Here is a 14,121-nt window from a genome sequence, read left to right as displayed (position 1 = left end):
ATTGGTGCTTTATTCAGCATTTCTCTCCCATCAGGGAGTATCCATTTTCCCTCAGGCTTCGTGGCTCCCAATTCCTTAAAAAAAAAATCTCTTAAAACTTTTTAGTTCTTTCTTAGTTTTTCAACAATTCCCTGAATCCTCTCTGGATTTATTCTCCGTTTTCCCTCAGACATTAGATGCCTTAAGTACCTGACTTCTCTTTCTACATATTGTAATTTATTTTTCAATACTCCCAAGCCCTGCTTTCCCAGAAAGTTGAATAGCTTGTTAGTAGCTTCCTTCACAACTGTTTTCTTCTGTCCTGACAATAAAAGATCATCCACATTTTGTAACAGTAATTCCTCCTTGGGAGGTTGGAATTGCTCCAAAATCTGTTCTAGAACTTTGCTCAAATAAATCGGTGGCCCTGTAAACCCCTGAGGTAAAACTGTCCATATGGATTGTTGCTTCCGCCCCCATTTCAGAGTCTTTCCAGTCAGAGGTGAATATATCTTTGCTCTCAGGGCCTGAGAGCACTCCATTAATAACACTTATTCCAGTCTAACACTTTACTATTTGAATGCCCAATTTCATCATCAAATCCCTTCCCAACAAGTTAGTCCCTGCCTTGGGTACATACAATAATTGCCCAGTGATCATTTTATCCTCTAGTCTCAGCTTGGTATCCCCCAAAGGTGGCACTGTTATCCCAGTCCCTTCTACCCCCATCACTTTTTAGGGTTTCATTAGTTAATTTAATCCCTGATACTTCATAGGCCAGTAATGACCTAGCTGCCCCAGTGTATTGGGTTTGATGGCAAGGTTCGGGAGGGGGCTGCAGTGGCAGCCCCCACGAGGAGAATCCAGAAATCGCCCTGTGGCAGACAAGGGACAATTTTGTCCGGCCCCAAAGGGGCCCACCGCTGCCCAGAGACAAGCTATGAGCAACACAGTCTGTGCCTCTGTGAGAGCACATCCACGAAGACAAACAAACAAAAACCTGCTGCTCAACAGCAGCTGGGAGAGCGAGAAGAGAGAAACCTCCCCACAGACACCAAAGTCAGCACAGAAGGAGGGGGTGGAGGCGCTCCAGGCACTGGAGCTGAAGCCCCCTGCGGCCTGTGGAGAGGCCCCTGGTGGAGCAGGCCGCCCCCCTGTCCCCCCCCTCCTTCTTGATACTTGGGAAACTGACCAAACACCACAGCAAATATACCAAAACTTCTAGACTGTTACTTAGATAATGCCTACATCCTCTTTCCCTGCTCATTCAACTTTCCCAACTCATTCAAAAAACAGCTCTGTCAAACGTTACATACCACACCTTTAACACCTTCTATAACCATTTTTAACACTTTTATCGTTCTCCAGCCTGTACTTTCACCAAAGTCTCAGTCATTGGCCAACTTAATTCCATACCTTTCTCCCTCCAGGATGCTGAAACAACATATCAGTATAACATATTTCATCCCATTTTCCTTCCCTCCTCCTTCTTCCACTCCAGATATTCCTACCTGAAGTGGCCAGCCTGGCCACGCTTAAAACATCCCATCAAAGCCTGTCCCTGTGAAGATTCAGGCCGCAACACAGGTAGCTTTCCTTGCCTGCCATTCCTTCATCTCTCTTCCTCTCCTTTCCATCCTGGCCCTGACTCCCCCTGAAGATTTTCTTCCTCTTTCTCCAACCCTCTGCCTGACTACCTGCTACACTGTCAATACCATTAGTTTCACTCTCTGCTTTTCCTTCTCATCTCCCCTCCTGACACACACCTTCAGGGCCTCCTGCAGGAGGGCCCCCCAGTGACTGTTCACTACATCCCCCCACCTTCTGGAGCATTTTCTGTGTATTTTTCTGTGTATCTTGCCAGGCTTTAATCACAAAATGAACTTTCAAGAGCCCTTGGGATACCGGGTCCTCAGGATTCATCCCCAAGTACTTTCTCATTCTGACCCCAAGTCTCTCATATGATTTCTGTGTTGCACACTATTATTATTCCAGCCAGGATCGGCAAGTGGGTATTTCTGCCCTGCCAGTATTACCCCTGGTCCTGGAGGATGAGCTCTTTCCCATTTTTGTATAGCAGCTCTCCTCCTGATCATTCCTATTTCTTTCCCTGTAAACAAAATACTTAAATACATAATTCCCCCCCCCCCCCCCCCCCCCCCCCCCCCCCCCCAAGAGTATAAGTTAAGTCCTAGGAACTGGTCTAATAGTTCAGCTAGCCTGCTGGGGTCCTCAATTAAAGACTTCATCTCCTTAAAACTCCTAACCTCTCTGCTGGTAAGGAGGGGGGGAAGTTCACTTAAGAGGATACACAGTTAGTGTTAGCACTGTTAGTATCAGGGAAGGCAATATTCTCAGTACCTCTTCTACCTTGTTCCAATTCTTGCCAGAGCCTAGAGTATGCTCTTCTCTAGGGACAGTGTTAATTGCAGTCCCTGTCTCACTTCCTGGAGCAACTGCTGCTGCCACCGGTGCAATATTAGGATTATAGGGAGCATAACTTGGCTCCTCCTCCGAAAAAAAAGGAATCTTATTGTTTACACATAAATTTAAAGCCTGAATTTTCATCAGGCCCGTATTTTGGCCAAAATACTGCTGTTTCCTTAATTGGTTCTTTTGTCCAGACTAATGCAAAATATTTAACCTTTTTTTTTTTTTTATCATCTCCTCTAATTTTGAGATTATTTTTCCAATTTCTTATAATTCTTCAGGAAGAACTTTTGGTAGGCACTCCCCCAGGGATATCTCCCTGTCCCCTGGAACTCATATTTCCCATTTTTCCTATTCTGGAAAATGGGGGCGTACTGCCAAGCACTTCCCCGTGCAAGGGCTACCGCACACCAAATTTCCCTGGTGTACTGCCAAGCACTTCCCTGTGCAAGGGCTTACCATACACCAAATTTCCCGAGATTCTTCCTTTCTCTCCCTTATCTCACACTTCGTCCATCTCCGGCCGCACCCCTCGTGGAGTTACGGAACCACGGATCAGGACTCCACACTCGCTTCGTACAAAAGTACGTCTCAATCGCACATCACACAGTCTCACCCGACCCCCAAGGCAATACTTAATATTTCTTACCTTGGTCTGTGCACAGAGTTACCGGATCAATTCTTAAAACCCGGAGTGCCTACCTTCTTCCTTTCCCCAATACTTCATGGATCCTGCCTCTTTAATCAGTCTCGGGCCCTCTGTCAGCTCTCCGCAGAACCGCCACCGTCGATGCACAGGACCGCTGAAATCAGCAGGGCATGCCTTCCTGCTGCTGCAGCGGTGGGGCTCCCCGGTAGGTGACTGGATCCCGGACAAGCCCCCAAATTGTGAGAAACACTCCGTAGCCAATAACTTAGGCTCAGGCGAGGATCTCAGTGAAGTAGTAATTTATTCGCAATTGCAATGGCGGGCGCCCCACAAGCAGGAGAGCGCACCTACTAGTTCCAAAACACAGTTTATATACTTTTTGATGACAGGACCCTCCCCTGTTTCCCCACTGGAGTTGGTAATCCAGGTTCACAATCTATCTGATGCTTCACAGACAATGCCTGGCCTTCAGTTGCCGGCCTGTTTTTGAGGTGGTAATGTTTTCTCCCCTTACTTGGCTTGACTTAACATAGTGATTTTCACCTGATTGCTCTAAGGAGTCTGGTTGTCTGCATTTACGAGGTCACCTGCTGAGCTTTCTTATCACTGTAAGCATATCTCAATATCACATTCCTTCCTTCTAAACAATGTAACACTGCAAAAACAACATTTCTATTCCCACAGCTTGAAGCAAAATCTCTTTTGTAAAGAGGATTATCATCAGGAGTTCAGTCTGGCTGTGAATATGTCCATCTTTGAATCATAGGGTTTTATTTCTTTGAGCTGTATTAGCATCATTAGTACCTATATAAAAGATGGATTATGCCCTTCCTTTTAATTCTGTAGCTGTATGAGAGAAGGTTTATCTTTGCCTGTTCATTTATTGTTTCTTGGTTAATAGTGCTATTAAATAACTATGGAGGTTCAGCAAACCATAAGTATCCTTTAACTTGTTCCTACACCATTTTAACATCATCTTTGCCTCATTTTCTAAAATCTCTTCTACCTCTTTGCAGACATCAAGTGTCACAAACTTTTATGTATCTAAAAACCTTCAATATATTACATAACTTCAGTGCATCATTGTTGTTACTATCTGTTCGTGTTGTCAAAAATGGAGTGCAACATTAAACTAACATCCTGTCATGTTCTGAGATGCTGTTATTTGTGTATGTAATGTAAAAGCAAGTCATCACTTCAGATGTTGCTAGCGTGCATGGTATGGGACCATGCTCTGTGACTCTAAGACCATAGCATGCTCTATTATTTCCAGATGTCTTGGAGCTAAAAATCTGTGAAATCTCTGAAGCAGAGCCTGGTGCTCAAAAAACCTTGACATCCATGTAAAACATAACGAATGACAGAGCATGCACAACAGAGGCTCTTGCATATGCTCAAGATTTCACTGTGAATTAACAGCCATTGTTATACCCTATGGTTTCTAGAGCAAGTGTGTAAATGAAATATGTAGATGCTTATTACATTTTTCCTTTGTCTTTTTAATGTTTCTTCTTTAAGCACAGAACAGAGCATTCTGTTACTGAATGAATAAATTGGTTAGAAAGTTGCTTTCTTTCAGTCTTTTGCTCCATAGGACTTGGTGTACAGGTGTCTAACTTTTAGCTATTTCTGCTTCTTCATCCATATACGCGTTCTCCTTGGATTATCCTGATTTGCTTCAGACCATGCAATTTCTGTTTATGTATTAATGTTGGAGGAAAACTGCTTGTTGTTCAAGTACAGCATCTACTGACCACCAAAGTGAAAAGGTCAAGCTGTTCCTAACAGCTCGAGTCATAATCATGGGATTGTTTATTTGCTGGGGATTAACTAGCAAGAAATTATACACAGATGTTTTCAGGCACGTTAGAAGGCACGCATATTAGAAAGAATTGGTTTTATGTATTGTAATTACATGTAGAGTTTGTGGAGTCTGTCACACATTGCGGGGGGGGAGAGAATTGTATGAAGATACATTATTCAGGCATCCCCAGTATTAGGTCCATTTTAAACTCATAAAACAGTTAATAGACTGAGGAAGCAAACTGATGAGATTGAAATAGTCTGTGACCACTTTGTATTGCTGCTTCTGACCTCAGCTGTATAAGTTCTCTGAAGCAATACTGGAATTTTACTTTCTCTGCATGTCCCAGGTTAATTATGAAACCTCCAGAATCCTGATTAAAGAAAACTGTCTTATGTATGATGGGATATTTGCATCCAAGATTAAAAAAATATATTCAGAAAGTGGCCAAAAATATTTTGTCTTAAAAGATTTATGCTGTCTGTATTTTTGTTTTAAAAATGCTTCTTATTGCATTTTTTAAAGGTGGCTCATCGCACTTTATATGTCTAAAAAAGTAATATTGATATTCTGACCCTCCTGTTTATAGAAATTACATCCCTAGGTAAAGTTGTGGAAGTGCATCAGACATCAGAAAACTTACCTAAATCAGACTAAATAGAAAGAGATGCAGAGAGACCACTTGTGGGTCTAGACATATATTGATTTACATACTGTCTTTGCTTTTGCTCTGAGCTCTCTCCTTTTTCTTTTGATTTTCATTTTGTGTTGCTGAGTTGAAAAGGCAAATATCTTAACAGATTAGCTTTTGCAATAGCCCCTGTCCTAGTCGAGTAGGGCATGGAAATCTTAGTGGTGAAAACCATAGTGAAATATATTAGCCTGCCCTGGTGTACCTAACTCTTGCTGTTTGTGCTCCATCTTGCCATTTCTTCTTAATATTCTGCAGCCATGGACCTGCTCTGGGCAGCAGCAGTAGCAACAGTGAATGAGATTGATACACATTTCCCTTCCCATTGCTGTCGCTTTGATATCAGTCTAACCTCTGGCATTACACCATTGTAAGATTTGGCATCATTAAAGTACACGAAGCATGGGATATAAGCTGTTCTGTTAAGTATCAGCTCAAATGTATCTGCTCTTGGGCGGGGGGGGAAGCTTTACTTTATGCTTCTGTTGAAGTTGTGTGGGTTTTCTTTTGCAGGAGCAAAGTATTAGGTCAGTAGGATTCCCATCCTACTGGAATGGAACTAAAACAACAGAGCTTTACCTTTAAAGCAGCTTTTGTACTTGTGTCTACAGGAGATCTTGTGTGGTTCCTGGCTGGGTGTCTAAAAGGTGTTTCTTTAACATTATAATTTGAGATGAGTCAGCATCTGTGAGATGTGTACTGCTGCAAAGATGCTGTGTTCAGTAATTCAGATGGCACCAGTGATTACTTTCCTACTCTGATTAGTGTCTAAACTGTAAGACTTGCCTGCAATTAATCACCTGAATTGGACTTCAGGAAGTCTGCATGTGGGCTTTTTGCCACAATTTAGTGGCTTCTCAATGCCAGTCAGTTTTGGAAGCAACAGGAACCCCAGGCTCTCCTTCAGCTCCACAGGGGTCAGCTTACTAGAACTCCTGACTATGGTTCAGACTTCAAATAGTTTAGTTTTCTCTTACCACATGTTTAATTGGTTGGGAAATAGTTAATGCCCAGTGTTGATTGTTTATTCCTTAAAATGAAGAAGAAAGTATAGGTTTCTGCAAGAAACATATATATATGTATTATTACATTCAAATAAATAGAAAAATACAAAAGGAATGTAAGCAGTTCTTTGTACTTTGAAATAGACATTCAAAGGTTCAGTAGGCAGTGCTTGAATAACGCCTTTTGATGCTAGAAATACCCTGGTTTCTTAACATTTCTGAAACTTTTTTAGCATTTTAAAGGACAGACAATATCCATTAAATCAGAGAAGAATGCATATTGCTATGAAATCACACTCTTAAAAATACATTAAAAATAAAACCCTGAAAAAATAAAATAAATCAATATTCCCTGACATTGAAAGGAAAATAACTTCATTTCTTTAAGAGTATATCCTGAATATAAACTGGAATCTGCATTTGAATTTTGAACCTAATAAAAGCCTCTTTTAAAAAGCCTCTTTAAATTTGTTAGAACCATGGAGATTCAGGGATCTGTCTGAATGCAGCGGATTGCAGAAATGTAGTTTTTGTCATGATCTCAAAACATCAATTTGTTCAAGCAGATTAAGCAAATACAAGATTCTCTTTGATTACTGTGGCATCAGCTGGGTGCAAGATAATTGTATTTTTTTCTAAAGCTAACTTAGGAAGGGGAAAAAGTAGTAGAAGAGACAAATCCGATCCTGTAATAAGCAAATATGATTGCATTCCTCACGGATTTTTGTTGTGGATGATGCCCTGAGCACCCTGATCCAGCTCTGAAGCTGGCCCTGGTAACTATGTGCTGCCTGACTTGGACTGCTTTATTATAGAAAACAAAGTATATTTTTTCTTACCTTTTCTTGTAACCCTACAAGGTTAAGCCAATGACTAAGAACAATCTGCTCTAGAAATTCACTTTTAGGTTTGTTTGCTGTTTCCACTGCCATAATATCAAAACTGTTTTGAAGATGCACACACCTGTGTGTTTTCCTACTTTTTTGAATTTTTTGGAGACAGACATTTTAGATGGTCTTATACTGTATGGGAATACCTGTCAGATATCTTTCCAGAAATACTTTAAGAATTCTGGCTGCAGGGGCTAATTTTAAGTAATGCTTTATAGTAGTATGACTTTTTTTCGTCTTTCATTACTCTTCTAGAAGGCAGCAAACATCTGGCCAAAACAGATAAAGCCAATCTGGATAACTCAAATAGAGAACCCACATGAAACAACATAATAAATTTATGTCCACGGTTGGAAATTTCAACAGCTATTTTTGCAGTAGTCCATAAACGTAATACAAAGAATTAACATGTAATGATGCATTTTGGAAATGTTCTATGCCACTGAAGCGTGGGAAGGAGAGCAATTATTGTTATATATTGTAGTAATCTCTAAGTCTGTTATGGAAATTACTTCAAAAATGTGCCTTCTTTTCTAGCAGAATATTAGGTTGAGGTTAGGTTAAATCTTATCTTCAGAAAGTGAGTTCAAAGCAAATATCCTCTGACTGACAATGGTCTTACGTTTCCTCATTTTGTTTCCTTATACTCAGTAGAATTTTTATGGCCTGTAGTGATTAAGGACTTTTCTCCTTAATTTGTTTACTTTGCAGGACGTGTCATACTCTTAAGTGTTTTGTCACCTCCATCTTTATCTGCCTGAACTAGCACGTACTTTTGGATTTGCATACCCTTCCACATGCTTTCAGGTTTTTCAAATTTGTCTTCCGATATCACTCAGTCTTTCCCAACCTGCATGAGATGACTATTTATTATAAATAAATAAATTATCTAATAGTTTAACCTGTTTATCCTTCTTCCCAACTTCCCAAGTGGCCAGGTCTTTGATAGAAACAGGTTTTTAATAGGCCTCTACAAGCCTGTTACATTCATTTAAGCTGTGATCTAGGCCATATCTGAAAGTAGGCTAATATCTGAATTCACTGAGCCAGAATACCCACAGCTAATAATATGTGAAATACTGTCCTTCAGAAGTTTTTCTTCTTGACCCACTTTCTAAATTGGAGGGTACACCTGATGATTTGTTACAGATTTCTTTCAATAGAAATTTTGGTGTTTTCATTAGATGCTAGGTCTCTACTATAGCCTATTAGAAATATGTTTTTAGTGTTTACATGTAGCAATACAGTTACTGTGAAAACTGGCAGAATGAGAAGTCAGATATGGGTAGATGCACCAAGTGTAGATGTGGATAATGACAGCACACTAACACAGACTGTGGATTGTTTTTTGTTGAGAGTGCTTATGTCATTGGGAAAACAATCCAGCTAAAGGCGTTCCTGAGTTGTTGCAGTGAACAATGTATACCTTGTAAGGATGATCTGTGGTGTCTTTCTTGATTCACATAAATAGTGGTGAATTTTCTGGGGTGAGATACCTCACTCATTCCTTAGGAACATGTCAGAAGGTGTGGGCCAGTGGACAAGACATATTTCTCTCACAATCCCATGTGATGAAGGGAATTTAACCTACCGTCACGTTGTCAAAGTTCTTAAAGTGCTTTAAACTCTTTGCTCTTGTTCAACTGTGTTGGTCCATACATCATGTAAGGTGTTTCTGCGTGAAGACTTGCAGTTTGTGCTATAAGTTCAGTTACTTAACTGTATCTGAATGGCTTACTAGGTCTCAGAAATGCAGAACAGTGGGTGAGAAAAGGGAATCTTAGCAGACTGCAAAAGTGCAACAAATGCTACATTGCAGATTCTATGTATTTGTGCTTTTGGAGCTGAGGAATTAGTGTACAGTTGACTCATGTTGAGAAACTTGAAATGGACAATGCTGTCTCTGAAGCTTCTGCAGAAGGGGAGACCTGGAAATTGTCAGAGGGTGGTTGAGGTTGAAATGGACCTTTCTAGTCACTCCACATCTCTCTTGTACTGGCAAGCCCAGAACTGTATATGGTACTCCAGGTGGGGTCTCAACAGGGCTGAGAAGAGGGAGAAGATCACCTCCCTCACACTGCTGGCAACGCTCTTCCCAATGCAACCCAGAATACCGTTGGCCTTCTTGACCACAAGGGCATATTGCTGGCTGTCATGGTTCTTGAGCACTCGAGTGACTGCTCTTCTTGTTTCTGTTTTGAATTTAGTAGGTTTGTTTCAAAGCATTTTTCTATTTTATGTGACCCTTTCCCTTGCAATGGAAGTGTTTTGAGCATGCTGTGAATTCTGCAGCACTTCAAAGATAGGTGGGGGTTTCATGAGTTAGCCTATTAAAGAGAGTGGCTATTCTAGCAGGATTCGCTTCAGATTTCAGCCTTGTTTGAATCAGGATAGCTGGGGACATGCAGGCCTGAGACCATTGTATCTAACTAAAAAATACTTAACTGGGACACTTCATGTGGGAGCCTAGTCATGTCAGCCCCCTTGTATAGTCAGTGGAAGGGGTCAAGGCTCTCCAGCAAGCATTTCAAACAACCTAAACTGTTCGTGGATTGTTGAGAAAACATGACATCTATGTTCCTTACAGTTTAGTGGAATGAGTTTTGGTCTTAACACACAACAAAACAGGTGATGACCTATGTCCAAGACTGCAGTCTTGCAGAGCAATGTCATTGTACTGTATCTTCCATGAAAAAGAGTGTTCTCCATGAATTCATTCCAAGCAATGTCAATAGGAAAAGACTGAGCACATTGCAAAGTGATAGCTGACAAGAAATGCGACTGCTTGGCTGTGGTGGCTTTACTCAGCTGGGCGGCTTAACTCCACCACAACCACTCTCACTCCCTCTCCTCTAAAGGAAAATAGAGGAAATACGATGAAAAGGACAAGGAGATCACTCAACAATTATCATAATGGGCAAAACAGACACAGCATAGGGAGACTGATGTAATTTGTTACCTATTATTAACAAGTAATATTTATTACGTGTTAATAACAAGTATGTCCTTCCCTGCCCCCCCCCCCAACTGATGCAGGAGAATGGGGAGTGGGGGCTGCGGTCAGTCCCTAAAACTTCGTCTCCGCTGCTCCTTCACGGTCACTCTCTTCCCCTGCTCCATGTGGGGTCCCTCCCATGGGATGTCATCCTTCCCGAACTGGTTCTGCGTGGGCTTCCCACAGGCAGCAGCTCTTCAAGAACTGCTCCAGATACAGGGTCTGTACTACGGGGTCCATCCCCCAGGAGCAAACGGCTCCAGCACGGGTCCCCCATGGGCAGCAGCTCCCCCCAGACCCCCTGCTCCTGCGTGGTCTCCTCTCCATGGGCTGCAGCTCTGGCCTGGGGCCTGCTCCTGCGGGGGCTTTCCGTGGGCCGCAGCCTCCTCCAGGCCACATCCACCTGCTCCACCGTGGTCTCCTCCACGGGCTGCAGCGTGGAGATCTGCTCCATGTGGGACCCATGGGCTGCAGGGGGAAAGCCTGCTCCACCAGGGGGGCCTCTCCACCGGCTGCAGGGGAGCTGCTGCTGCTGCGTGCCTGGAGTGCCTCCTGCCCTCCTTCTGCACTGACGTTAGGGTCCACTAGGGCTGGTTCTTACTCCTCTCTCCCAGCTGCTGTTGCCCAGCAGTGTGTTCGTGTTTTGTTTTGTTTTGTTTTTTTTCCCTTTCTTAAATCTGCTATCAGAGTCTCAACCAATGTCACTTATTGGCTCAGCTCTGGCCAGCAGTTGGATCCCTTTAGAGCTGTGTGGAACTGGCTCTGATCTAACTTGAAGCAGCTTCTAGACTCTTCTCAGAGGCCACCCCTGCAGCCCCCATGCTGCCAAAACCTTGCCATGTAAACTCAGTACATTGGCACAGTGGAATTCCACTGGAAAATGGCAGCATTTGAGCCTGCAGTGTTTGTGAGGAGATTCCTACTTTGTCTCATAGGGATAATTGCATATCTTCATGGCCACCACTTAACATTGAATGAGATAAATGTGTTTCTCTTCATAACAAAGGCTCGGAAAAAAACTGGGAAAGACTGGGAAAACTTATCTCTGACTACAGTTCCCTAATAACTGATCTGTCTTATCTCAAAAGCCTGCTTTTTGTATTTTCTCAGGTACCTCCTGCAGGCAGTTAAAGGAAGGACAAAAAAAAAAAAGCACCATGTCTTCGGTCTCCGCTTATTACAATGGAAAGACCGTACTTATCACAGGAGCTACAGGTTTCATGGGCAAAGTGCTGGTGGAAAAGCTTCTGCGCTCCAGCCCTGAAGTAAAAGCAGTTTATATTCTTGTAAGGCCAAAGGCTGGACAATCAATGCAAGAGAGAGTGGCCAACATGTTGAAATGCAAGGTAAGTTTCTATATTTTATTCTAGAATCTAGTCTGAAATCCATTTAAAGTGGGTAAAGCATAGGACTTCTGTTTTACTCAATTCATAAGAACAAAATACCATCTTCTACTGTAATCTTTGTATACTTTTGTTTTATCTATAAAAAGAAAAGTATGCATGAATGAACCTGAATCTGTCTCATTTAGGTGGGTGATGCAGGATTTTACATTGTAGTGATATAACTTTTTTCTTCCTTTTTCTGCATTGCTGTCTGAGAATTTATTTTTCCAAAAGCATGCCATGTTAGGAAGTGTCCTTTTTGGCAAGAAAAGTGGCATTTTGCTTTCATGAACTAGCTCTTTTCCTTCCTCACTTTCAAAACTTATGTTTGAATGATAATATTCAAATATTGAAACAGAGTGAGCCTATTACACCCTTCTCCTTGCACTTAGGGTGTTAAACTTGCTTCAGAAGATGAGACCTAGGGGCAACATATAATGTCTGTGCTTTGCTGCAGTACAGTAGGGCATCTGCTATCTTCAAAAGTCAGCTATAGTTTCACCTCACTTTGGAAATGACAAAATACTGTCACATTTGGGGGAGTAGGGGGAAGTTTTTCAAACTTTTGGTCTTCTGCTGCAGAAAGCATAAGTTAAGTCTGCCTTGTGAACTGAAGAACAGACCTTTATGACTTCCACCCCTGTGGCTTGCCACCCCAGTGAGAACCACATCTCTAGTGTTAGAAGGATGTCAAAAGCCTCTGTTGTGTTGAATGTAGAAATGTGTAAGGAGACATTGGTAGACTAGTTATCTAGAGGGGACTCCAGGTCCTCAGGAGCTTAAGCCAGTGGTAAGGTCATGAGCTTGCTCAGACTCCTCCAGCTGTGATAAGTGGCAGAGTTCAAGCTAATGCTTCCCACTAGTGTGAATTTGTACACAGACAACGTGGAATGAGAGGATGGGACAGATCTGACCCTAGGAGGCAAGAAATCACTTGAAATTAATCCAAGACATGTCAACATATCTTTAGAGCATTGGTTTAAAATTCTGAGTAGGGCTTGAGTGGAAAAACACTCCTACTGGAGTTGGAGGCAAAACAAGTCTTATAGATAATAATTATAGATAATAAAAAACAAGTAGAGCTGGGAGAAGGCTTTTTTTCTCTATTGTGTTTAGGCATCCAAACAACGAACTAGAAAAATCTTTAATATGCCCAACAACAATTTGATTTTTTTTGTGTTTTCAGTAGAGGATAGATTATTTTCCTGTTTAAGAGAACTTTCATAAGTACTATAAAAGGAAACCATCATGCTGGTTGCTTTTTTGCAAATCTGTCAAGTGCAGAGTTTTTCATTACTTTTCCTTTCAATGAACATTTTCAGCTTTCATCACTGACAACTGTGGATAATGGTTTTCATCATCAAACAACAAAGTCCCAAATATGTCATGCTTACATGGCTTTTTGCATTTTGATTTTTTTTGTTTTGTTGTGGTGGTGGTTTTCTTTCTTTTAAATAACTAAGAAAATGAGCAGGAAACAAGCTATTTTCCAGGACCTCTACAAGCTTTGTTTGCATTTTCTATATAACTATTACTGTTTTTTTTCTTCAGCTTGTCAGTACATCTTAGTGTTGTTGTTAGCTCTAGGTGAGGTTCCCTAGTAGCTGTTTTATTGATGCAGCTGTACTAGATGTACCCTTTTTTTCCTAGCATATGTCAGCAGTTTTAGGCATGCCAACAGCAAACAGGACTTGATAACCTCTCCTTGAACCTTTGTCAGACTGCTTCAGTGATTTTCAAATAAGTAAAAGGAAGAGGAAAGTGTCTAAACCTTCAAAAGAAAAAAAAAAAACCTCAATGGGTATGATCACAACTCATCCAGGACCCCTGAGGAGGAGGAGGATGTATCTTTGATGCTATTCTTTTAAAAATAAAGCAATAAGATAACAACTGGCTCTTGTGAGAACACAGCTGTCTTCCATTCAAGAAAGACTGAGAGGGCCAAACTGTTGAGGTTCTACATTTCTTCTACATTTCTTCTATGTACCTAGATATTATGTCTTTTGTAGATATAGCATGTTACATGAGGGCTTTGTCCAAAACCAAGAAAGATTCTTGATAAGGATTAGGTCCTGAATAGTTTCTAAAAGAAGAGAGCGTCTTTACTTTGATTAGTGTAATTGCATTTTCTGTTACTGATATAGAAGTGAGCTCCCCAGTGCTGAGGCACTGTTATACATAGTTAATGTATAAATAGACCTCAGCTAATCAGCAGGATGTGAATATGATATTGTAAGTTCAAGGAACAGCAAATTCTGTTTAGCAGACTGGTTCAGTTTACAGGGTCTATGTTT

The 14,121-nt window shown here is 41.4% G+C and overlaps 1 protein-coding gene across 5 annotated transcripts in view; it reads left to right on the top strand.

The window, feature by feature from the left end:
• FAR2 (fatty acyl-CoA reductase 2) overlaps window positions 1–14,121 on the top strand; it is a 164,238-nt gene that overhangs the window by 64,158 nt on the left and 85,959 nt on the right. For 3 of the 5 annotated variants that reach the window (XM_035550927.2, XM_035550928.2, XM_050708289.1), the window contains exon 2: window positions 11,553–11,788. In XM_035550927.2, coding sequence (XP_035406820.1) covers window positions 11,600–11,788 — 189 coding nt within the window. In that variant the 5' untranslated portion in view covers window positions 11,553–11,599. Of the gene's footprint in view, window positions 1–1,480; window positions 1,567–11,552; window positions 11,789–14,121 lie in introns of all 5 variants that reach the window. The other 2 variants (XM_035550933.2, XM_035550932.2) reach the window with 1 other exon arrangement.

Source organism: Cygnus atratus, chromosome 1, assembly GCF_013377495.2.
Source record: "Cygnus atratus isolate AKBS03 ecotype Queensland, Australia chromosome 1, CAtr_DNAZoo_HiC_assembly, whole genome shotgun sequence".
Taxonomy (NCBI): domain Eukaryota; kingdom Metazoa; phylum Chordata; class Aves; order Anseriformes; family Anatidae; genus Cygnus; species Cygnus atratus.
This window is presented reverse-complemented; position numbering and strand designations above follow the sequence as displayed.